The 26,544-nt window shown below is 35.2% G+C and overlaps 1 protein-coding gene across 11 annotated transcripts in view; it reads left to right on the top strand.

Moving 5' to 3' along the window:
• The window catches only part of METTL15 (methyltransferase 15, mitochondrial 12S rRNA N4-cytidine), a 471,343-nt gene that overhangs the window by 115,823 nt on the left and 328,976 nt on the right, over positions 1 to 26,544 (top strand). For 10 of the 11 annotated variants that reach the window (XR_012509638.1, XR_012509634.1, XR_012509635.1 and 7 more), the window contains 2 exons: positions 19,864 to 20,055; positions 24,091 to 24,269. Coding sequence is in view for 5 of the 11 variants with exons in the window: in XM_074372221.1 (XP_074228322.1) it covers positions 19,864 to 20,055; positions 24,091 to 24,269 (371 nt within the window). In the remaining 6 variants the exon portion in view is untranslated. The remainder of the gene's footprint in view (positions 1 to 19,863; positions 20,056 to 24,090; positions 24,270 to 26,544) is intronic. The other variant, XM_045524136.2, reaches the window with a different exon arrangement.

Genomic DNA, 26,544 nt, shown 5'->3' with positions numbered 1-26,544 from the left:
TTTTATTTTTCTTAATGACTGATTACTATTTTATGGAAGGGGATTGGCTGCATGTTGTTATTATTATTACAGTGGGTGTGGCTGCTGCATAGTTCTGTTTGTTGGCATTATTACTGTTGCTCCTGTTTTAAGAGGACTCCTTAGGATTTCATTTGTTTACTACCAACAGTAGGTTCTTTGCAAGTGATGGGGGTAATACCATTTTGTACAAATGCAATGTAATCAGTTACAGACAGGTTTTCCTCCTACTTAGCTTTACTGTTTTTTTTCCCAAAGGTACTAAAATATGCGCTGTGCATCCATGCATGGAGTTAAAGTCCCTTGACTCCTGAGCCAGCCAAGCGCCAGCTACATGCTGAGCTCTGCCAGTGCATTTCAAATTGAATCTGATGGGACTACCATTTGGCATTAAGAAGAGGAAAAAGATTTTAGTTTTTTATTTAGTAACCTAGCTGCTCTCAAAATCCTGTATAAAACATTGCCAGAATTGTGTGTATGGAATAACTCAGTTGTATCGGTTAAGGAGATGCCTGCATTTAATCTGAGGAGAGAAAGTTATTCTCTCAAACTTCAATGTCAGACCCCCAAATTCAATAATTATTAGTACTATTATTTTTAATGTATTATCTAGTTATTAATTCTCATATATTTTTATTTAAGTTTAATTGATTTATAATATTGTGTTAGTTTCAGGTGTACAGCAAAGTGATTCAGTCATATATATATATATTCAGATTATTTTCCATTATAGGTTATTACAAGATGTTGAATATTGTTCCCTGTGCTATATAGTAAATCCTTGTTGCTTATCTATTTTATATACAATAGTTTGTATCTGTTAACCCCATGATTGTTTTTCCTTGGAAAACTCAAATGCTTATGTATAAATTTAGTAAGAGAGCTCCATATTGGTAACCCTTTCAGCATATTATAATTTTTCCAACTCCATCGTTTTCTCCTGCAACCCACCAAGACTTTCTTGAGATGCAACTCTGAAAGAAGTGTATTTCTTACGAAGCATCGTAATATTGCCTAGTGGTTAAGAGTAGAAGCAATGGAAAGAGAGCAAATAGGATTAGAATCTCAGCCTGCCACTACCTCTGACAGTGCGCAGATTATTTCAAAATTCTGAGTTAGTTTCCTGAATTTAAAAATAGGTATATAATAATAAAGGTGATTTTTCTGGGGAGAGATTAAATGAAATCACAAACATAAAACTCTTAACTCACTGTCTGGCAGCTATCCTTTGTGCTGTTGGATTTAGTAACTCTTGTTGTCTGTAGAGGCAGTATGGCATAGTGCTTAGTACTACAGGCTTCAGAGCCTGACTGCCTGGGTTAGAACCCTAGCTCTCCTGTTTCCTAGCTATGTAAACCTTCAAGAAGTTTCTGAACTCTGCTGCCTCAGTTTCCCCATCTGTACAATGGGGGAATAAAATAGCACCTACCTCAGGTGTGTTTCAAGATTATATGGTTTATTCAAAGAGACTGCTGAGAACAGTGCCTGACACATAGTAAGGGTTCAACATGTTAGCTATTATTGTATAAAAATTACTGGATTTGGGCTTCCTGGTATCTTAGAAGTATTTTAAGTATAGCTCTGGCATTTTATAATGATTAAACAGGCCCAGCTATAGAAATGATTTGCCTGAAGACACGTCGCATTTATGGACATTTTGACATCCAGCCCAGAGATCCTGAAAATGGCCTTTCAATAAATATTTATTGCAAAACTCATTTAAACACAAATGAAATAAGCTAAATAAATGACACCAAAGTCTGAATGAATTCCTTTTAGTACTTAGTGAAAAACCATGTTGTTTCAGATTTTATTGTCACACTATTTAAAGTTGAGATACGTAGTCCCTTCAGCAATCCTGTTTGTGCTCGTATGAAGCTAACCTAGTTAATTCTGATTCAAGATTGATATTTGGATAGCTGCTGTTCTCAAGCACACATACGTTTTTCATCAGGCAGATAATTTGAATCTGATCATACCTGCTGTGACCTAACCATCCACATTAGTGACACAGATGCTAAATCTCTATAAATCCATTTCTTTATTGCCTCCTCCTCCTCTTCAAGGGTGAATGCTAAAACTAGAGCAATAAATAGACCTTTTCTCCTGGCATGTCATTCCACCTCCTTAAAAAATGTATACATAGCTCAAGAATTACTATATTAAGAAGTTGTTGAATCAGTTTCATCAGAGAGATGTGCACACAGATGCCCTGAATCAACCTCTCAAGGCTATCTATAGTAATACTTTGACATCTTGGTCTTGGAATTAACTGACCTGAGTTTAATTCTAAGCTTTATCACTACTAGCTATGTGACCTTGAACAATTCACTCGTTATCAAATATTTATTGAGCACCCATTCTGTTCCCTATTAGTGTGCTAGATAATTTTATAGAAAGATGTTTTAGAAAAATATTCTCTACACTCAAGTTTTAATAGTTATAAAATGAGAAGAAAAGTGTTTATATTATATAATTTATAGGATTGTGTTGAAGGTCAAAATGTGATTATCCAAGTTAAAACATTCTGTGACTCATAAAATTGTGCAATATTATTTACTGTTAAAACTCTTTGACAATATGTTAATATCTAACATAGTACCTGACACATAAGTGTGTTCAGAAAATGTCTATAGCAGACTGATTCCCTTAAAAATCTCAAAAGAATCTATCTGTGCATAAAGAATATTAACATTTCAAAATTTAAACTTAAAAATATAGATGATGTTTTCTTTTGATTTGGTTTTCTTACTGGATTCCACATATACTCAGAGTTATGTGGAAACTTCCTATGGAATTTCCTTAAGAAAAAAAAGTTATGTTAGACAAAGTCATTTTTATATTTCCAGTGTTACCAGCAGTCTCTACTTTCTGCAGTGTAATACAGGGTTTGAATTAAGAGAAATTATAAGGTTAAATCTATTATGGCCAACAATTGACATTATTTTTACGTTCCTCAAGCCACAGTCACCAGATTTTTGAATAATTTAACTTATATGTCATATATAAACATACTAGGTAGCTGAAAATATATTTTATATCTGAACTTAATAATAATATCTAAATAATAAAATCTACTTAATTGGCTTAGTAGTCAACTCCTTAAAAATCTTTCTAATTATTTGAACACTATATGTTTATTTATTAAATGGATTAGAAATACAAACTTCAGCATACTGAACCACATACAAAAATCTTTCATTTCATGTAGTGTATTTTAAGCTAATAATGTAGGAAGTGAAATCGTATAGACCAGAGAATATTGGTATTAGGCAACATTAACCTGACACAAAAAACATCAGATACTAGGGATTATCCTTACATTGAACTTCCAGATTTGAAACTAATCACCCAATCACCCTTTTACAAAATAACAGCACCCAAGATATACATTAACTAAACTCATGTTTGGTTTGTGAGGTCATCTCCTGTTAGTATACACTCAAATATCCTTTTGAAATGAGAAATGATGCACAGTAGTCACAGAAGTAAAACTAAGCAACTGAAAAGTGCAGAAAAGTCTCTTCAGCAAGATGCCACTGGAAAATAATATAGCTAAAAAATTTGCTTCTGACCCACACCCAGCTAATTACTTTGCATTTACAGAGGGAATGAATTTTGTTAGTACCACTGAATTTAAAAAGGCAATGAAAATCCACTAATACAGGTATAGAGTAGATTAAAAAGGTACATTAATTTAAAAATTCAAACATCAGACTCATGGTCTGAATTTTTAGCTAATGATTACTCTCTTCATTTGAAAGGCACTGCTGACTTCCATTATAGATTTTACCTTCATTTTAAAATACTTGGTTGTATTTAGTGATTTGTATTTCTTTATACCGAATTTAAGGTGCCATTTTAAAGTCCATCCATCAAAAGATACTATGGTAGGAATTGGTAATTTCAGACTTACATTCTAGAATTAGGCCAATGGCTTACAACTAGAATTGATGCGTGAGGACAAGTTAGTTCTCCTATAGGACTTACTGTCTGTCAGTAATCTTATTGTTCACCACCAGTAAGTAGAATTTCTCTTTTCTCACGTAATTCCCAAGCCTCAGTTTCTAGCAACTGCCATCCCTTACCCTATGTGGCAACTGTTATCCTTTACCATAACAGTAAGCATTTAATGTGTCTTACTCATACTTGTCATGCATACTTAGTGTATAAAAACTGCCATCAGCCTCAAGAATTTACCATTCCTTGTGGTCTTGATAGACGTGCTTAAACCTCTTTTCTTTTTGGCCATGTTTAACCATTGCCCCTTAAGAAGGGCTATGAATGAGAACCCTTCAGAACAATCCCCAAAATACAGCATATTTGTCTTGATGTTAATTCTTTAGGTCGGTAGTAAAACATCCATAATTTATAAACACTCTCCAGATGATTGTTGATATTCACCTTAATTAGAGACCATTAAATTAAATCATCTGGCCTCTTCAGACCTGGGTTCAGGCAGTCATCCAAGCATCCTGCATCAACAATGCCAAACATTCAAAACTGTTAATGTTTAAGTCGTGAGAAAAGTTCCTGAATACTGATAGAATCAATGGGATGTTTTGGCAGTCAGTGTATGTGCATGGTGATTATTTAGAGGTTGAATTCATCAAAACTACTTCAGAAGGTGTAAGTTTTAGAAACTGATTTTTCAGAGAGATGGACACTTCTTACTTTAATTACCACACTAAACTTTATAGGAAATTGTGTAAGAGGGTGGTATGAAGGGAGTGGGATTATCCAGCATAAGGAACTGGACATATTAGAAATCATTGAAGGAACAGTTTAAAGGCCATTTTTGCAAATACTGTCTGAAAATTATTACCCATGGAAAACCAGACTGCACATAAAATAAATCCTTCTATATATAAAAGAAAATGCTATTTTTTCCTGGGACTTTTTAAAGTGCCCCGGAGGGAAAAAAGGATACTCCAAAAGGAATTTTATTTAAATAGTATTGTAATACCATCCTTCAAAGTAAAACACTTCAAAGTTTTCTTCCTCATTGAATGAGTTAAATTTAACCTTAACTGAATTCCCTGGCTTTGGTTAGTATGAATTGTGAATTTTAGTTCCTTTGTTAATAGAACATGCCAGCATTTTTTTCCTTTGACTGTATTTAAGTTCTTCGGTGATAATACAGGTTATAAGATATCATGAACAAAAACTTAAAATTAAAGTTCTTTTGTAATAATGTAAGTGGCAAGATATCATGAACAAAGGCCTAACATGATTGACTGTGGTTATAAGGTGATTACATAAAGCAACTCATGACTCTTAAAAATGTGAAAAATAAATGTCTTAAACGTATTCCCTAATAAGTGTGTATTGCATCAAATTTACAGGATCCACACTGTTTAAGTGCATAAGTATTTCTTTCCAAAGCTTATATCAGCGTACTATGTATTTTACATCTCTTTCTTAGCCCTTTGATCACATTTAAGTATGATGAAAAAAACATTGAGTTATACTATTACTGAGTGTTCTCATCTTTGAAGTCTTTAAAAAATATTATTGCCTTTAAAATCATCACCATTTTCATCATCAAAAAATGTTCATTGAACACTAATAATCTTTCAGATAATCTACTGCAGATACCAAGTAGTGTATAGCCTGGCCCACATGACCCTTAAGAGACTTAGGCAGACCGATAAAAAGACCAATGACATTACAAAGCATGTACTGTGTGCCGGATGAATCATCAATAAGCACAGTTACGATCTGGAAGAAGAAATGATCACTAAGCATTGGAACAATACAGTCCTTAATGAGAGAGAGAATGAGGTGGGCAGGGCGGGCAGGGGAGTTTAAGTGCAGAGGAAATAGATATCTTTTTGTGAGAATTACATGCAACCAAGGGTTCAGTGTTTGAATCTCATGTAAAAAAAAGTGAAGTACAATGTTAAGAAAATTAAGCAAGAAAGCAGTTCTCACCAAGAAAATTTTATTAGAATTATTTCTTGTTCATTTTTTAAAGTCTTTTATAATATAAAATTAGATTAACATCCCTGTGAGGGGCCTAAGTATAATGAAACCGTCTCTAGATCATGTATTTGGGAAAATTGCATTTTTCAACAGTTCGTTTAGTATCATATCTATTTCCTGATAATATCGGCCTCATACCAGAAGAATTCCTCCTCTTTAAAATTTTGTTATATATTCATTAAATGAACATTTGTCAAATTCCTACTATTTTAAGACAATTACAAAAACTGTCTCTCCAGCCTTGACATCTCTCCTTAGCTTCAGTAGTACTGCATGCTCAACAGCTTCACAAATCTTGCCAACTGAATATCAACCTAGTGATATTATCCCTTATGTTATCCCTCATATGTGTAGCTGGATTTGAAATGCTCCTGTTTTGTGTTGTATAATTGTTGTTGTTTTGTCCATGAGAGAATTGGCCTCTAGTTCTTTTTTTGTAATGCATTTGTTTAATTTTGTATTAATGTTATGCTGGCCTTGTGAATGTCTCTTTTTCTGTTCTCTGGAAGGGTTTATGTAATACTGGTGTTATTGTAAATGTTCAAAGAATTCATGCTGAAGCCATTTAGCCTTCTTGTCTTCTATGTGGAATGTTTTATGATTACAGACTTAATTTCTTTATGGTTTTAGGACTATTTATATTTTACATTTCTTCATAGGTCAGTTTTAGTAAGTTATGATTGTTCTGGGAATTTCTTCATCTGATCTAAATTTCAAATTTATTAGCATAAATTTCTTAATAATGCCCCCCTATTATACTTTTAATGCTTGTAAGATCTTTAGTAACTTTTTTTTTACACCTTTTATTAGTAACTTGTGCATTCTTTCTTCTAAATCATCCTTATAAAGGATTAAACAATTGCCTTGGTATTTTCAAAAAGCTTTTGGTTTTTGTTTAATTATTTCTATTATTTTCCTGTAATTTTTTGCTCTTATGTTTATAATTTTCTGCCTCTTTTCGGGAGTTTAACTTGCTGTTGTCTTTATTACTATTGTTTTTATTGAAGTATAGTTGATTTACAATGTTGTGTTTCAAGTGTATAGCAAAGTGATTCAGTTTATATATATATATGTATGTATGTATATATATATACATATATATATATACACACACACAAACACACAAATCAGATTATTTTCCATTACATGTTGTTACAAGATGCTGAATATGGTTCCTGTGCTATAGTAACTCCTTGTTGTTTATCTATTTTTTGTATGGTAGCTTGTGTCAATTAATCCCACACTCCTAATTTGTCCCTCCCCTCCTCCCTCTCTCCTTTGGTAACTATAAATTTATTTTCTATGTCTGTGAATCTGTTCTGTTTGTTATATAGATTCATTTGTATTACTTTTTAGATTCTACATATAAGTTATATCATATAGTATTTGTCTTTCACTGTCTGACTTATTTTACTAAACGTTATATTCTCTAGGTTCATCCATGTTGCTGCAAATAGCAATATTTCATTCTTTTTATGACTGAGTAACATTCCACTGTATATATACCACATCTTTTTAAGCCTGTTGTCTGTTGGTGGGCACTTGGGTTGCATCTATGTCTTGGCTATTATAAACAGTGCTGCTGTGACATTGGAGTACATGTATCTTTTCCAATTAGAGTTTTCATTTTTTCTGGGTGTATACACAGGAGTGGAATTTCTGGATCATATAATAGTTCTATTTTTAGTTTTTAAGAAACCTCTGTACTGTTCTCCATAGTGGCTGTACCAATTTACATTCCCACCATCAGTGTGAGAAGGTTCCCTTTTCTCCACATCCTCTCCAGCATTTATTATTTATAGACTTTTTGACAATAGCCATTCTGACCAGTGTGAGGTAACGCTTCACTATAGTTTTGATTTACGTTTCTCTAATAATTAGCGATGTTGAACATATTGTCATGTGCTTATTGACCACTGGTATGTCTTCTTTGGAAGAGTGATATATTTTTAAGTCTGCCATCATGATTATGTATTTATCTGTCTGCTTTTAGTTCTATCATTTTTTGCTTACATATTTTGAAACTTTATTATTAGGTGCATAGAGATTTGTAATTGGCATGTCATATAATATATTTGACCCTTTTATCATGATTAAATACTTCTTTTTATTTCTAGTACTGTTTCTGTCTGCTGTATTTGACACCACCTCTCTTTTGTGTAGTGTTTTCAGAACATTTTTTCCATTTTTTAAATTTTCAAATTCTCTTTGTCTAAATGGTTAAGTTGCTTTTCTAAGCTGTATATCATTGGATTTTGAAAATCTTTTTTTAAATTAAAGCATTTAGTACAAAAATGTTTAATATAATTTACTGACATATTTGGGTTTTGGGATTAGATCTCTATGTACCATCTTTCTATGTGTTTTTATGTGTCTAGCATGATCTTTGTTCCTTTTTTTCTTCTTTACTGCCAGTTTTTTTGTTATTATTATTTCATCTCCTCTCTCTGTTTGCTCATATGTTACACATTATTTTACTGTATTTTAAGGTTACCCTGGAGATCAAAATACGCATAATTGTTTCATGAAAGTCAAATATAAATTAGTACTTTAACCTCTTCCTGAGCATTGGAATTGCAAGGACTGGATAACATTCACTACATTTACCACACACTTGCCTTTTGTGCCACTGCTGTATATTTTAACTCTACATATATATTGAACCTACAGGAAATTATTATTATCTTATACAGTCAGGAGTCACCTGGATTTACAGATATCATTGCTCTTTATTTCATCATGCATTTCCTTTCTTTCATTTGAAACTATTTTCCTCCTACCGAAAGGAAACCATTTTTAGTTTGTCTTTTAGTATGGGTCTGTTGGTGATGAATTATCTCTATTTTCTTTATCTGAAAATATCTTTATTTACTTTTCACTTTTGTAGGCAATTTGTCAGTTATTTTTGTCATTTGGTTTTTATTATTTCTGTTCTGACTGTTGCTCCTATATCTAATGTAATTTTTTCTTCTGGTCATTATTAATATTTAATTTCCTTTTGTCTTCACAAATTTTACCATCACGGTCCTGGATATTTTTTAAAGTATGTTTGTATCCTCTTTGGAATTTGTTCTGCATTTTGAATCTGTGGTTTTGAAATCTTGAATGATTTTGGAAAATTCTTGGCCATTATGTCTTTAAACATTGCTTTTACCTCATTTCCTATCTCCTCTCCTTTGGAGTTCCAGTTATACATATGTTAGATCTCCTTACCATAGTACATGTCTTTTATGCTCTGTTCTGTATTTTCCAAATCATTTCCACTGCCTTATCAGTCTTACTACTTCCTACTGAACTGTCCTCCATGTCACTGATCCTTTCTTAGGCTATTTCTAAGGTGCCCTTAAACCTATCTATTGAATTCTTAATTTCAATTATTGTATTTTTCTATTTCCATTTGGTCTGATTTTCATTTTGGTATTTTCTGTAGAGGCATTTTTAGGCTGAAATTGTCTGTGTCCTCTCTTCTCATGAACATATTAATATTTTAAAGTCCATTCTGATGACTGTATTCTGTGTCCTGTATATCTATTTTTACTATCAATTCCTTAAGGTGGGTTTATCTAGTAGTTTTTAATTTGATTTCACATATCATTTTTAAGAAATCTTAGAGTTGTTTTTAGAGTCTGAAAGATAGTTTTCTCCAGATATCATCTGTTGTTTCCTCTAGCAGACAGTTCATCTAGGAACATTTCAGTATGAATTGAACTGTTTGAAAACTGGATTTCAGTTTTTGTATGATCTATTTTTGGTCCCTTCCACTAGTTTTAGCCCTTCTATGTTGCAACTGAAATTCTGCAGCTATTACCCGGTTTCATCCATTAGATGGGTTCTAAACTCAGTCTTTCTCTCCCTTATCCAGTGAGGCTGCCGGAATATCTCAGTTTCTCCGTCTCTCAGCTTCCACTTGTACACAGAGGGCTTGAGGGAAAAACCACACCAGTGCTGGGCTCACTTGTTTACACTTCCCTTTTGTCTCCTCAAGTCTCAGCTACGTTTATAGCTCTCTGGCCCCTTCAGATAGATAGTTTTAATTATCTTATCCATCTTTTCTAGTTGTTTTTTTTTTTTTTTTTTTTTTTTTTTTAGTGGGAAGGTTGATCTGATCAAGCTAACTTGCTATAGACAGAAATTAAAGTCTTTGATTTTGATTATCCATCCCATGGAACATAAGCTCTGCAGTCATTGGACTTATCTGTTTTATTTATTTGTGCCTAAATAAATAAAACAGATAAATCATTGGTGCCTAAAACAGTCCCTAACATTTAGTTGTTGCTCAGTTAATATTCATTTTTTGTTTGTTTTTGTGACTGAGCACTGGGTAGTCTAATTTCTGAGCTGACTGTGTTTGCACTTCACAGTAGCCATAGGGCTGTCTGTTACATATTAGGGAATGGAAAAGTTATGGGTCCTGCTAACCTATTATTCCAGAACAGGGGAATATTACTCCACTGAATAAATTTTGAAAGAGTTACTGTGAGATAGAAATACAATTGCATTTTATTATTTCTAAAACGTATTTTATTCAAGTCAATATATGAGTTGTGAATGAATGACTAAATCAATTTTTAGAAAGAATTTCCTGATGGGAAAGACAATGGCCAGTAAAGATAACACTATCAGATTTTCAGCAGATCATGTAGGGCAAAAATAATGTCTTTTCATTCTACCTCTACAGTATATGGGAATAATTTTTGAGCAAGGATATCTTTTAATAATATATTAAAAGTTATCATAATTAATATGAAAATCAAAATATCTCAGAGCTTTATGTGGTATGGTAAGCATTAACCTATCAAAAAGTGAACAGTTCTCAAACTATAACAGGAGCATGGCGAAACAGAAGGAGAAATACAGTCCAATAGCAGAGTATAAAAGAGGTTGGAGGAAAATTCTTTATAGTCGAAAGGTCATAGCCAGTATGCCCTATACTTGGTGCGCTTGGAGCACATCCTTGCCATTGTTCTCAACTTTCAATTGGCAGTACAGTGACCAGATCATAAGAAGAATGTCTAAGAACAGTAGCTTGGAGCAGAGAGAGAGAACATTTATGGAGGGCCTTCTTTTGCCTAGGTATCTTCGGAGGTTCTCGCATGCACATTAGTTAACATACCCTTCACAGGTGCTTTGTGAATTTGGAATTGCTCTGTTGTCCACATGGTACAGATGAAGAATCTGAATCTTAAAGAGATAAATAATTTAAAAGTTAACAATCTGACTCAGTCTAACTCCACAACTTGTTCAGATATTTCTACCATACTAGGCTACCTCAAAGAGGAAAAACTTAAACACCATGAGAAACTGAGGGACATTAAATAACTGATCCTGACTTGATGCCTCAGTTTTAGTGATGGGGCCAGTTCTAATAAATTACATTTCTAATCTCAATACCACAGAGTTAATAAATAGCAGAACCAAAATTTAAACATAAGCCTTAAGGAGGGGAGGGTATAGCTCAGTGATACAGCATGTGCTTAGTATGCATGAGGTCCTGGGTTCAATCACCAGTACCTCCATTTAAATAAATAAATAAATAAACTAATAAATAAATAAACCTAATTGCCTCCCCCCAAAATAAAAATAAAATAAATAAAAACATAATCCTTATGATGCAGTTTCCCCTTTCTACTCTACCACTGTTAAGAAGTAAACCATCTCCTCAGTGATTTATATACATCTGTATATACACTTGTCTATATTGTGTGCTTTGTTCCTTTTTATATTCCTGTACCTAGCACCTGGTAGATAATCCTTATTCAGCAAATATTTGTTGAGTGCTGAATCTGCAGACCTGTAGCTAGGAAGAGATGGCAAATATTAAAAACAATTAAAGCATTTCAATAAAAAAAATTAGACAAACTAGGCAGATTTGCGGATCATGACAAGGTTATAGTGGTGAAGAGTTAGAGATCTGAAATTGCACTAAATAAATAGAAACTTGGGAAGTATTACAATGTAGTGGTTAAAACACAGACTCTGGAGCCAGACTGGACTGAGTTTGCATTCTGATTCCGCCACTTACTAGCTATATGATGTGGGTTAGTGACTTTGTTCTCTGTATTTGTTTCTTCATCTGCAAAATGTGGGTTATAATGTCACCTACCTCATAGGATTATCATAACGATGAAGTGATTTAATGAGTATAAAGCACGTAGCACATGGTCTAGCACCTAGAAAGTGTGCTACAGATGTTTGCTCTTACCATTGCTCAAATATGAACTACACTTTCATCCACCGCTTTGGCTCCCTCTGAGTTCCTTGTGTGGAGGGCCTAATGATGTGATAAAAGCAGCCAAGGCCCCTCCTTTGTGCCCACAGACCAATAAAATTTAATGACTAGGAAACAGGTAGCACACTGGGATTTCATGGATTAATGCTGATACGAATGTGAGAAGAGCTTGGATCTGCTATAAGCAGACCTTCACCCTCCCTCCCCCAAAAAAACCAGTTTGGATTTTGCTCTTCTTATCCTCTTATGGAATGCTATCACCTAGGTATGCCCCTAAATGCACAAAGAAAATGAGTGGTTAAAGTGTCTGTCGAAGTGAGCCCTGAAACAAATTTAAGTATCTGGGAACTATTCCTGCCAGCTTCTTAAGAAATGTTAGTTCTCTTCTGCCTTATATTGCTCTGTTTGTCATGCTGGCCCATATGACCAGAGTTTTGTGCATATCCACCTGCTGGGTCAGTGTACCCGTACCCTCATATTTCACCACGGAATTCCTGATAATGGACTCAAGATAGCATAGTCTGTAGCTTAGGTGACTTAACATCAAGTTGCCTTTGCTGCTGATTCTGACTTGATGCCTCAGTTTTAGTGACTGGGCCAGTTCTACTAAATTACATCTCTAACTTATCCTTTCATGCCTGAATCTCTTTCCATACACCTGTTTAAGACCTCAATTCCGTCTTAGCTAAATGATTTGGGTTTTTTTTTAGAAAAAGTCTGACTAAAAGAGCCCTCTTATTTGCTGCCACATTTACTTGACGCTAACATGACTGCTCATTGCTTTCTTACAGACCCCAAACTATCACACGGCACCCCCTCCCCCAGGTTATTATGTATTAGTCCTTGTCAGACCCCTGTGCCATGGACTCCTGGTTAATCTCTGCTCAGATTTGTATTTCTGGCACTAGAACCCAAACCCTTAGTCTACCTCTGAATTCTAGCATCAATCACCAACCACCACCACATATTTCTTGTGATGCCTGTAAGAAGCTACCCTGTAGCACAGAAGTCTCAATCAGCAGAAGAGAATCTAGGAGATTAGAGGGGGAAAAAATGTTTACTTCTTCCTTCTGTCAAATTCACTTCTAAATACAGAGTGTGGTATGTTGTTTGAAAAAATGTCCACTATAATTTCTCTCTTCTCTGTATGTACCCCCTTGTAATGTGTTCTCATTGCTCTTTCCATCAAGAAGTGAAGTCTGTTTTTATAACCTTTAAATATGAACTGAGCAATGGACTTGCTTTGGCTAATGGGATATTAGAAAATAGGCCATAATCAGAAACTTTTGAACTGTTTGTGTATTGGGGTCATCCTACCTTGCTACATTTGGAACCAGACCACTCTGTGAATAAAGTTAGACTAGCTAGATAAATGCTTAAGGACAGATGGTCCAGTCACCATCTTTATCCCAGTCAACTTCCCAACATTTAAGTAAGGCCAAATGTGATCAACTAAGCCTCAGTCAGCCCACTATCAAAAGAATCACTCGGCTACCCAACTCAAATTTCCAACACACAGAACATGAGCTGATAAATGATTGTTGTTTTAAGCTACTAAGTTTTGGGGTGGTTTGTCAACCAGCAAAAGTTACATGATACAGAGAGAATTAAGACTATCATTATAAATCATTTTTGTGGACCATTTTTATATTTTTTTCAGTGTGTATGTCTGAATTCCACCTTTGTGTACTATGGTGAGATCAACTACTGTACTTGAGATTAGAGGTATATTATGACTTAAACATTTATTTAATATTGTTGGTTATGATGGAGGAGTATTAAATCCTAGAAGGATAAATATGATAGTGATGTTTTTCTTCTGTAGCCTGTCTCGGAAAGAATTAGTTTTCAAAATCAAAGTTTTGCCTGAAAATTTTGTTCAGGCTTCACATTTTTTAAATTACTTTATCCAAGAGCCCAGTTTTTTTTTTTTTTAAATCTGGTTCTACACAAATAAATCTTCTGTCCATGAAACTAAAATTTATTTATCCCTGGGCAGCAAAAGTACTTCTTTATATCAAGTATTTTATAAACCATGGGATTTTGGGGATTCTAAATCCAAGATGGGTAAGTACTCACATTAACTGTAAGATGTTCAACCCTATGAGTTGGATCCACTTTTATAATTTATCCTTAACCCCTGTCATTAGACTGTATGCAGCTAGGGGAATAATGACGTTCCATGTTCAATTCTAAATCAAATACACATTGAATAGTAGCTACTCTTATGTCACCAGCCTCAGCATGTACTAGAGTATTTCATAACAAAACGGTACAAACAGACTTGTACTCCAAGTGCAGATGACTTCCCAGAGTCAAGAGTAACAGTATTTATCATAACGAGAGCCTTAAAAGTGGCTTCCAGCAACCATGGTATTATTGGCACTCTATTGCTCAGTGCCTTACTTTTCTTGAGGTTGGGTTGTAGAATCGTTCTCATGTAACATGTACTTTGAGTCTCAAGCAACATTTTGCTTACATTCTGGAGATACTAGAATGATGATGACAATGATTTGAACAAATTGTGCATTTGTAGTTATGGCTGAATGCCCTTGTTTGGCTCTAATTTTGTGACCATCATGATCCTCTCTGGACAGTTCACACTTTTCAAAAGTTGCTTCTTTTATAACTCTTGTAAACTACATATGCAAAAATACTAAAAAATTTAAATTTGAATAAAAGAAGGAAGAAAGAAAGGAAGGAGGGAGGGAAGGAAGAGAGAAGACCTGATGGAAGAAGGGAAAGAGGAAAGACAGAAGAAAAAGGAAAACAAAAATGGGTATGAAATCCACAAAAATTAGCTTCAATATAATTGCATATATAAAATAATGCCCCAGGGTCTGAAGTTGAGGCTACATTTGGTTGGTAAACTTTGTGGATGATTTCTTTACTCTGAGAGTAATCTAATTTTAGAAACGTATAACTGATACAGCATAAGAAAACTGCCTTAAACACACGATTTACTTTGTGGTATTGCTTCATGGTTGCTTTTATTCCTGTAAGATATTCTCATTCTAGTATATGATTATGCTGAGTTTTGAACTACAAGGATTACATTTTTGTTACTTACTCATAGTCATAGATAAAGCGATATGAATATTATGTGTTAAATAGTTATGTTTGGGTGCATCCAAGAATGCAAACATCCCCTATAAGATATGATTTTTATTTTATAAACTTATTACTTCAAGCAGGATAATAGGCCTAATGCCTAGGGAATTAAGACTGGGCAGTAGTGATTTGTTTGAGGCTTTTGCTGCAGTGTAAAGGTTTATGTGGTTAAAGATAATACCTGGAACCTAAAGGGTTGTAGAAAATGTGTAGGGCAGGGGTGGTACTACTACAGTCAACAAGACAAAACTGCACAAGTACAGCGTGGAGGAAACAAGCTTAGCAGTGGTGTGCATGAGAAAGACTCAAGGGTATTAGAGGGTATAAGTCAACAGTGTGAAATAAATTCTGAAACTATTTTGATTTTGAGGTGTACTAATATAATAACTAGAACAAAAGAGACAAGAATTTATTCTGTGCTGAGCATTGTGGAGTTCAAATATAGGGACACATTCAGAAAAGAGCAGCTGGCATGGTGAGAGATTTTTGTGTGGAGAATAGCAGAAGAAACAAGCGATTATGATTTAGAGAAACGAAGACTTGAGCTTGATCGCTGTAATAGTTATGATGTTTTCCTCTGCAAGTAAAAGACAAAACAACTCAAACTGGTTTTAAATAACAACGGTCATTTATGGGCTCGTGTAACTCAGAAGTTCAGAGACAAGTTGGATTTTAGGTGAGGTTCAATCTAGTGGTCTGGTTAATCTTTCTCTCTACTTTGACTTGTGCAGTCTTGGCCAAATTGGCTGCCACCCTCTGCAATCTTTGGACCAAGATATCTGCTGGCAATGACCAGGGCTATGTGCTTTTTTATATCAAGTGAAACATTTTTCCTCTAATAGCTCATTGGAAGAAGGAATTTTCTTTTCTTAAATCCCTCGGAAATATCTCTTGTATCTATCTTATTAGCCAGAGTTGTGACACATGCCAGTCTCTGAACAAATTATAGAAACCATGGGGATCATGTGTGCAGATTAGCTTAGCTAATCAGAAATGTACTTCTCGAGCTGAGATATCACATCTGTTAGGATTCTCAGGAGAAACAGAACCAGTAGGAGATACACACACACTTATAAGTATATGTGTGTGTGTGTGTGTATATATATAAAAAGAGATTTATCTCAAGGAATTGACTCGCATGATTGTGGGGACTGGCAAGTCTGAAATGGTAGGGCAGGCCAATAGGCTGGAAACTGTGATAGGAGCTGCTAGTGCAGTCTTGAGATAGAACTTCTTCTTACTCTGGAAACCTCATTTTTGCTCGTAAGGCCTTTCATCTGATTGGATGACGCACACTGGCATTAGTGAAGGTAACATCCTTTACTTAAAGTGAACTGATTTTAATGTGAACCACATCTACAGAAACCTTCACAGCAACACCTAGATTAGTGTTTGATTAAATAACTGGGTACTACAGCCTAGTCAGTTTGACATATAAACCATCATAGATATGATTGGTCTCTCCCAAAGTACATGACTGAAATTTTGAGGTCCTGTTGGAATAGAGAGACTGGCAACTATCCCTTACAATAGCTAACAATAGATAAGTGAAAGGCTGCCATGGGTTTTTACTTGTTTTACATGGACTGATACCAGGGACAAAAGTTCTAGAAATAGTGAGGAGATAGCCATCAACTTAACTAAAAAACAACTGTCTTGGGAGAGGGTATAGCTCAAGTGGTAGACCATATGCTTAGCATGCACAAGGTCCTGGGTTCAATCCCCAGTACCTCCTCTAAAAAAATTAAAAATAAATAGACCTAATTACCACCCCCCCACCAAAAAATAAAAAAAAAAAAACTAAAAACAACTGTCTTAAAAAAAAAAAAACATAGTGAGTTCTTATTACTGGAAATGTTCAAACATGTACTAGGTGAAAGGTCTAACACTTAAGCCCGAAGTTCTGTGTTCTTGACATCTGTGGAGAACTGGGAGAACCTCGAACGGCCTATCTGCAAGTTCTCCGCACTATGTTTCCACAGAGAAGCTTCCTAGCCAAACACCCCTCCTTATTAAATGGATCAGGCACAATACCTGCTGATCCCTGAGTAGCAGGGTTCAGTTCCCTGCCAGCCCATGGAATTACTCAAACAAGCCAATGCATCCTTTCATGGGCATGGGGCACCCCACCCTCTTGATACTATAAAATCTGCTTCCCACATCCTCTGTTTGTCTGCTCTGTTCCTAAGTGTGGCACCTGAGTAGCATGCATGGTACGTGGTGCCCTCCTCCCCTGGACTGTGAGAAATAGGTAATTAGTAAACTCCTGTCAATCGCATCTGTCCAGTGTCAGGTGTCATGTGTTAGCTCAACCATTTCCATGATCTTAGAGTGGGACTCCCTTCCTTCCTCACTGAGGTGAATGAAAAGTGATTAAAACAATGACTCTTTTCCCCCTCCTCCCCCTAGCAGTGACGGTGGAGAGGGAAAAGTTTCAAACATCAGTTAAATGATTAGAAAAAAATATTGGTGAGTTGCCTTCCAATCCCAAGAGCCTACTATTTCTGTTTTCAGTGCCAGGATTAAGATTCATTTTATATTTTCCAAATACAAGCATAGCAATTTCTGTCTTTCTCTCCTATAAGCACCCATCAGGTTGTTTTGCAAACTATTTATTTATACATCTCTCCCTTTCAGCTCAAAGCTCCCAAGCCATGCGTTATTAATCTGTATATACCTCAGACTAGCATAATGCCTGACACGTAGCAGATATTCAATAAATATTTGGTGAGTGAATCCAAAAATCACTTTCTCCTTCAGAATCTGAGAAAAAATTACCAATGAGCTGTGAAGTTCTCTTTAAACAACATAACATGTAAGTCAATATCATAAATACAAATTCCCCAACACTGTTGAATTCCACACTCCACACACCTGTAGACAGAGGGAATGAGGTCTTGGGAGTGTTGCCCAACTTTGCTCTTCTCATTCCGTTTCCAAAATGTATGCCAGTTGCCTTAAGGCTTCTGAAGAACCCCGAAGGCAGCATCTCACTTTGTGTAGGAAGGAGAATTAATATAGCTGTAAGGTGATCCCAACTCCTTGCCTGTCTGTTGATTCTGAATGCTCCATTCACTTCAAAATCCCTGCTAAGAGCTAAAACATTGCTTCTGCAAGAAGGCATTTATTTTAAGCATAGTTTCATTCTTCAAGTGTACAGCTGCATGGTACGCCTATCCTAAATTATGTGAAAAAATAGAGAAAGCCAAAATGGTTGTCTTGAAGATGTTTGCCATATCTTTTTTCCTGTGATTTCTGTTTTATTATTTATTTTATTTAAATTCGTTTACTCATTTATTTTTTTCCAATTTTATTGAGATAATAACATATAACACTGTATAAGTTTAAGGTGTACAGCATGATGATTTGACTTATGTATATTAGGAAATGATTACCACAATACTTAATTCACACCCATCATCTCATATAAATAGAAAAAAGAAAAAGAAATGTTTTTTTCCTTGTGACAGTAACTCTCAGGATTTGTTCTCTTAACGACTTTCATGTATACCCCACAGTAGTGTTAACTTTAGTCATCATATTGTATATTGTACATTACATCCCCAGTACTTATTTACCTTATTTATCTGGAAGTTTGTACCTTTTGGCCACCTTCATTCAGTTCCCCTTTCCTCATTCTCCAACTCTGGTAACCACAAATCTAATCTCTTTTTTTATGAGTATAGTTCTCTCTCTCTCTTTCTCTTTATGATTTCACATATAAGTGAAATCATACAGTATTTGTCTTTCTCTGTCTGACTTTTTTCACTTAACATAATGCCCTCCAAGTCCATCCATGTTGTCACAAATGGCAAGATTTTTTTCTTTTTTATGACTAAATAATATTTTGTTTTATATGTATGTATATATGTGTATATATCTAAATTTCCTAGGTTCGTTTTCCATTCATCCATTGATGGGCACTTAGGCTGCTTTCCTGTCTAGGCTGTTGTAAATAATGCTGTTGTGAGCATGAGGGCGCAGGTATTGATTCAGCATAGTGTTCTTGTTTCTTTTGGATGTATTTCCAGAAGTGGAATTGCTGGATTATATGGTAGTTCTATTTTTAAGTTTTTGAGAAACTTCTACACTTTTCTCCATAGTGGCTATACCAGTTTACACTCCCACCAATGGTGCATGAGAGTTTATTCTTTTGATAGACTGGCCTGTTTCTTTCCTGGCCTATAGATTTAAGAATTTTTTTTTTTAAGAAAAAATAAGAGTACTGGTTTGACAAGGGAATTTTTCTAATTCATGAATTTATTATATACCTTCATAAAGTTATAAAATAAATTGTGTTTATTAGCAAGAATAAAATCACATTAAATCGCCTCTGATGTTAAAACCAAAGATGTAGAGTTGCACATCCGTATGTCTTTATATAGTACAAAGCATGTGGTTAGTAAATACATATTGGTTAAATAAACTAATAATAGAATGTGTTCCCCTTCATTGATCCTAGACCTTTAAGAAAGACATCAATATAACAGAAGTGTTTTTTCCATCTCTTGGGTCTCCAGTAAACAGATTCGAGCCATCCTAGGCCAGTTCAGCGAGGCAGAAGCCTTACTAATCAAAGCTGGAGTGCAGCCAGGGACTTTGGATGGAGTCCTTTTGGATCTTGGGTGTTCCTCCATGCAACTTGATGCCCCTGAAAGAGGTTTTTCCCTTCGGAAGGATGGTCCCTTGGACATGAGAATGGATGGTGACAGGTGAGTATTGATAAAGCATTTCTTCTCACAACAAGAAATCAATTTCTCAAAAACACTCTGAATTTAATTTCCTTTTAAGACTGCAGAATTCCCATCACACGCCCACACCTAACACTATCCATACATAATAAATCAGTTTTGTTTGCTACTCATTATAGACTTTGGTGTTTCTCTAGATTTAGAGTTCTAAAAGAAAAATTATTCTGTCTTTACATAGAATAGTGAAGAGGATAACTTTCACACTGGTTTTCTTTTTTACAGATACAGTGTGATCTTTTAGACTACTAACAATATTGTAAATATGATACTGAAACAATGCTTCCATTTTTTATGCAGGCCCACCTATGCCTCTTTTGAGAAGTGAAAGGAACTATATTTAATGTGTATTCTTTTGAATACTGCATAAAAGGCAAGATCTTAGAGGTCAGCGATTCTGTGTTTTGTCCTGTTTCTTGTACAGTCACTTAGGTTCAACCTCCTTCTCTAGAGAAACTAGAATTTAAGGTATAGCAGACATAATACATGTATTAGACAGCTTTACACCTCCTATTCATTCCTCTCCACCCTGGAAACACATTTGTTCTCCATTATTCAGATCGGTAATATGTATTAAATTACACAAAGAGGGTCACTCTCTAGGAAAGCATAGGATAATTTCTTTTAAATCTAAATTGGTTTTAGAAGCTTAGATTAGCACTTATCTCTTTGCCCAACACTGGCCCAGGGACTGAATAGCTTGTACCTACAAAACAGAGCTTAACCATGCTTTTCTCTCTCATTTTATGCCCCCTGCCCTCCACCAAATTATTATCATAGCCCCTACCTTTGGAAAGCTTACTTTCTAAGAAGAACATTAGACTTTCTTATATCTAAATTTGTAATCTATTCTGTTACCAATCTGCATTTCTAGACATGCACAAACATTTCTACTGAAACAAAGAGGTTTTCCAACATTTCTTCCAATCTGTCAGAGGAACTTATATATAAGAAATTTAATGTCTCACTTAAGTCAGCAATTTAATATTGAGTTGACTTTGAGTTTTTTCCCCACACACTTCTTTGTCTCATGGTAATTATTCGCATATAGCCTTTTCCCCATGTTTTGATACGACCTGTTAACTTAGAGTGTGACCTGTACTTGTTGGAACCTTTTTATTCTGAGTCTTATACCTTCTTTCACACAAATTGGCATTCATAGAGTGAAGAATGTGATCATAAAAGAAAATAATAAAAGTCCTTTAAAGACCAGTGACTAACAGTAAAGGTCAAATATCTTCTCATGTTTGGAGATTGAGGTTGTTGTGCAGAGGTAATAAAATGTCAAGCAAATTTCTGCTGTTCCTATGTCTTGCTAAGAAAGATGCCTTCTGAAATACAATGAACAAAGCTTCTAGTTAATAGTAGTAAGTCCCCATATTGTTAATGTAAAGACTTAACAGCAAAGTGTGTGAGGGTTCCTGAGGTTCTCCCCTAAGAACGTGCGAATAAGAGTACCCTTGAGAATTAAACTGTTAAGTCATTACATAATGGATAAGATTGGTGTTGATCAAATACATCTTAAAAAGCAGGATGGCTTCCAGATACCATAGACTGTAACCTAATCAGAGATGTTAACAGATCTGAAGAAACTACATGGCATTCAGAAGGGAGGATCTGGTTCACATGAATTCACAGAAAAAGGAAAGTGAGAGATGCAAATATGTTCGGTGCTAACCTAAGTGGTGTTATGGGGAGAGGAAGTCCAAGCCAAAAAATGTGACCAGCAGATCTGGGAAGGTGATACTTCCCTGTGATGAAGATGGATGCAAGAGCCTTTCTTAGCCCATTGCCGTTGAACCCTGGAATCTTACAGCATAGTTTATTCTGTACTATCTCAATTTCAACACCAGTTTTCAGATTATGATAAAGCTCTCATGTAGCAGAAAGAAATTCTCAGCTTCAAGGACTTGTGTGTCTAGCTCTGTTGTCAGTTATGTTCTTCACTAGAAGGTAATAAATAAATTGCCACTTATGTTAATATTTTCTTTCTCTTATGAGTGTAGTCATTTGTAAGCTGGTGATCTCTGGAGGACTGAGAAGATCTATTAACTGTTATAGAGGGGCAGATTTTGACTCCTTGAGTTTTGCACTATATGAATGCCTATCTGAAGCCTCCTAGCAGCCTGTTGGCTTTCCAGAGTTTTCCCACGAAGCCCTATGGAAACTTCTACGCTGTTGTTAATGTTAACATGAGAATAAAATAAAATTATGCCTATTATCCACTGAACTATACTTGAGCAAAATGCTCTTAATTTTTTTCGCTGAAAAATATAAAGGTATTATTTTTAAAAAGCTGCTAATTACATCCATACTAATCTTAGAATTGTCCTGGTAGAACTGGACTATATCCTGTGAGTCTGAATTTATCATCATTTCTAACAAGGTTCATTCTGATGCTCAGTGCTTCGGGCTGTTAAATTAGCAGCTAGATAAGATCTAGCAGGGATTTTGTCAGTTAGGCAAAGAGTGACAATTGGCATATCTAGGAATGAACAAGATCTAAAGGACGTTGACATTCTTTGATTTCTCTGTGCCAAGTCTACTATGTATTTTATGATTGCACTAACCCTTAATCTCAACAATTTTGTGAGGCAGACATTGTTACTTTCATTTTACAGGTTAGAAATTGAGGCTCCAATAGATTCAGAAGTTTACACAATATGAGTAGTAAGGCCATGATTCTAATCTAATTTGATCTGACTCGAAAGACCAGTCTTTATCCTTAAAGCTGTTATTGAAGGAGCAAAGCCTATCAAGATGGAAACAGGGTACCTTTTAACATGTTCATTGGTCTGGGGGTACCATGCCAGCCAGGAAAAAAAAAAAAGAATCACAGGATCTGGAAAATAAGGTTTCACACACACACACACACACACTTCAGAGGGAGGGAGAGAGAGCATGATATGCAGGTCATGGCAAAATAGGGACAAGCCAAGGACAACAACAAAATTTTCCCCTGGAGGCACTAGGCATGTTAATAAGGTGCAGTATAGTACTTTCAAGGAGGGATTCAGGTGTTGCTTGGCAAGCCCACTCTGATTTAATACTCAGACCTTAAAGCTACCATATCCTTGTTACCTAAAGTCATCCCAGTGTGGTACCAACAATCAATCCAACATACTAACTACAAGAGATGTAACTGTACTGTTAGCAAAGATGTCTTTCTAATAAGTAAGATCTCAGTTAGCTCATGACTTCTAATTCCTTGACCCATTTCCCTAAAGTAAGGTAAACTGGAATGGTCTGACAGAGTGAATGCTATTTCCTGTTACTATGATTTATTCTATTTGACCAGAAGTTGGTATTTATTTTCTCCTCCACCTGAAATCATCATCTAGGCCTGTTTAGTACTGTTTATTGATTACCAGGTTTTACCCCATGGTGACTATAGTCATGGATATATAAGGTAATGTTGTTAACAATTTGAAATAATATATGTTATTACCCGTTAAGGTTGTTGTAGTTTTTGTGAGGGAAACTGACCAGCAGTGTCTTGTGTAGACTTTCTAAATTCAATTCGTGACCTCATATAAGTAGTCAGTTATATTACAGTCTTGAATTTAGTTAAATTCCTGAGATCTGGGCTTATTTAAATATCAGTCAGCCTTGGATCTTCTACAGTAGGGAAAAAAAATTCAAACAGTAATTTAAATTTTGAACAAACTAAATCCAGAACACTTCCCATTATTTTAGTTTAGGGGAAATCTGCATACGCAATAATGACTTCCTTCTGAATTAAGGCTAGTAAAATATTTTATCTTCCTGCTGCCCTTGACCTTGATGAATGTCACACAGCCCCACTTTGCCATAATGATAGGTATTTCAAATGGAAAATCTATTTCATTTGTGTAAGATTTAAGCCTGTGACTTTAAAAACCTTAGAAGCCCTCTTAGACTATGCGTGTATGCCTGACTTTATGTCTCAGGACTCTAAAGTTTCACCTCTTGTCAATGAAAACTGACGTCAGTGAACTAATTGGCTCTTCTTATGCGTAGGTACCCTGACATGCCCACCGCAGCTGATGTTGTGAACGCTTTAGATCAACAGGCGCTTGCATCCATCCTGAGAACATACGGGGAGGAGAAGCACGCCAAGAAAATCGCTTCAGCAATCGTTCAGGCACGCAGCATCTACCCCATCACCAGGACGCAGCAGCTTGCCAGCGTCGTTGCAGGTACCCTCATTAATTCTGAGCAGTGTCTGAGAGAAATATATATATATATATATATGTGTGTGTGTGTGTGTGTATGTATATGTATATATATAAATCCCCCAAACTCCCAAAGGGATTCATTTATACTTGAAATCATGAAGGATAGAATCTTGCCTATCCTTCTCTTACGCCAGCTTTCTTTTGGTTTTGCAAGCTTTCCCCCTTAACACCTCTCCTCCACACACAATTTTTTAAAAATATACTGTAGTCTGCTGATTAGTTTAATATTAGAATTTTTTTCTTTTCTGCATGATGTGATTTATCATTTGTGCCTACCCAGGTGAAATGTGGAATGACAAGAGCAGAATTTCTTAGTCCATCACAGTGGTTGATAAGCATCCTGTATAAGATCTGACATTACCTCTCTTAGTTTCACATTTCTGCATTTTAATATTTTGGGCAAAAGGAGAATTGCATTGCCCAACTGCTAAAATAAAATCCAGTGACTCATACATCTATTCTAAACAACCAGCTAACAAAGGGTATGTGATGTATAGGTTATTCCACTTTGTGAATGCTAACTAAATCAGCCTGAGGGGCTTATTGAAACATTTCATCTTTTCTGCTGCTCGCCACCATAAACCTCTTGAACCTAAGTCTAGCGAGGAGGCGCATTATTATAGCCTTTCTGTTTGAAGCCAAAGTTGTTTCACAGCTGTGTTCCATGATGAAAGTTTTCCAAGGCAAAAATACAACTCCTGCAGTTATTTAACAGAATTCCAATGGTAAATTCTTCATCTTGTTGGACCATCTGAAACCCTACATCATTTTTATTTACCAAATGTAACAAGTTTTCTTTCAATAGCTCCTATTAAGTTACTTTAAGTAGCTAAAGGAGTAAAACAAAAGGAATGTTTCTGTAGCTTATAAAAAGAACCTAATATTGGTTGCTTCTGTCTTAATATTATGCATAGTTTAAGGAATAAAACTTAATAATAAATTCATAATTTAATAAGGTTATATTCTACTTAGTTATTAATAATAAAGAGTTGACCACGTCTTTACTTTTTAAGCTACATACCTCAAGGCACTTCCAACTTACCACTGAGATTCCTTTTGGCAAGTAAAAGTAAAATTCTTGTAGGCTATGTGAGCATAAAATACTCCATGATTTTCTTTCCCAAAAGAGATTACTTTAGCAGGCTGACATCACATTTACCCACTATTTTGTGTCCCTTTCTTCCTTCCCACTCCATACTCACTAACACATCTCCACCTTATCCTTTCTGTCATTCTTTAACTAGCTGTGTTCTCTGTGTTCCATTTTGGAAAGAAGAACAGTGAGAAGTCACATTTTTTTATGCAAAAGAAAATCCAGAATTTTCTAGTGCTGAAAATGAGGACTCAGAGCTAGTGGGCATCCTAGGGATCATCCTGTCTAAAAACCTCGTCTAATAACCGAAGGTACTGAGGCTCAGGGAGGGTCAGCTGTTTCCTCAAGGGGACAGATCATCAATGGCAACATCAATACTAATCTAGAATTTGAAAGTTCATGAGCTTGAAGCATAATTGAGAATCTACCTTAAAGAAATTAAGCTGATTTTTCTGTCTCAGAACCCTAATCTGCAAACTTGGGGAAATAACACAGTGGTATTAGATAGAGATTATATGAAGATATAAGATATGAACAGTTGAAATATTTTCAGAAAGATTATGTTGTGAAAAACATATTAGCACTAAGACTAGTGATATACTAAAAATGAGAATATTCATATATGCGTAGGTAAAACACCATTTTAGAAAATACCATTAAAAAATTGAGTTCTCTGTAAGTCCATTCTTATGGCTCAAATCAGCCCATATTAATACAACTTAATTGATGATATAATTCTTTAGAAAAGGAGAAACAGGAAAAAAATGAATTTCCATTTTATGCTCATTTATTCAAAACATATTTTGGGAGAGGCTGTTGTATACCAGGCATTTTACTGGGAACTAAAGGTACAAGGGGAACAACTCAGAGAGAGCCTCTCTGTGTACATGAAGCTTACAGGCTAATAAGTGACGGAATAAAAACATGGTGTAATAAACCTCTACTTAAAGTAGTCTGAAGTTATGACTGTGTGGCTAATAGAAAAAGTTGATTCAAGTGAAGAATTAAAGAATTATATATAGAGAGAGAGAGACAGAGACACGTGGCTGGGGCCTGATTGCCGTCCCATGAAGTCCATTCTTATATAAACCATACCTATGGCATATCTTCTACAAGCTGTGATTTTATTTTTATTAAAATGAA

Source organism: Camelus bactrianus, chromosome 10, assembly GCF_048773025.1.
Source record: "Camelus bactrianus isolate YW-2024 breed Bactrian camel chromosome 10, ASM4877302v1, whole genome shotgun sequence".
Taxonomy (NCBI): domain Eukaryota; kingdom Metazoa; phylum Chordata; class Mammalia; order Artiodactyla; family Camelidae; genus Camelus; species Camelus bactrianus.
The sequence above is the reverse complement of the archived record's forward strand: the minus strand, read 5'-3'. Positions and strand labels throughout refer to the sequence as shown.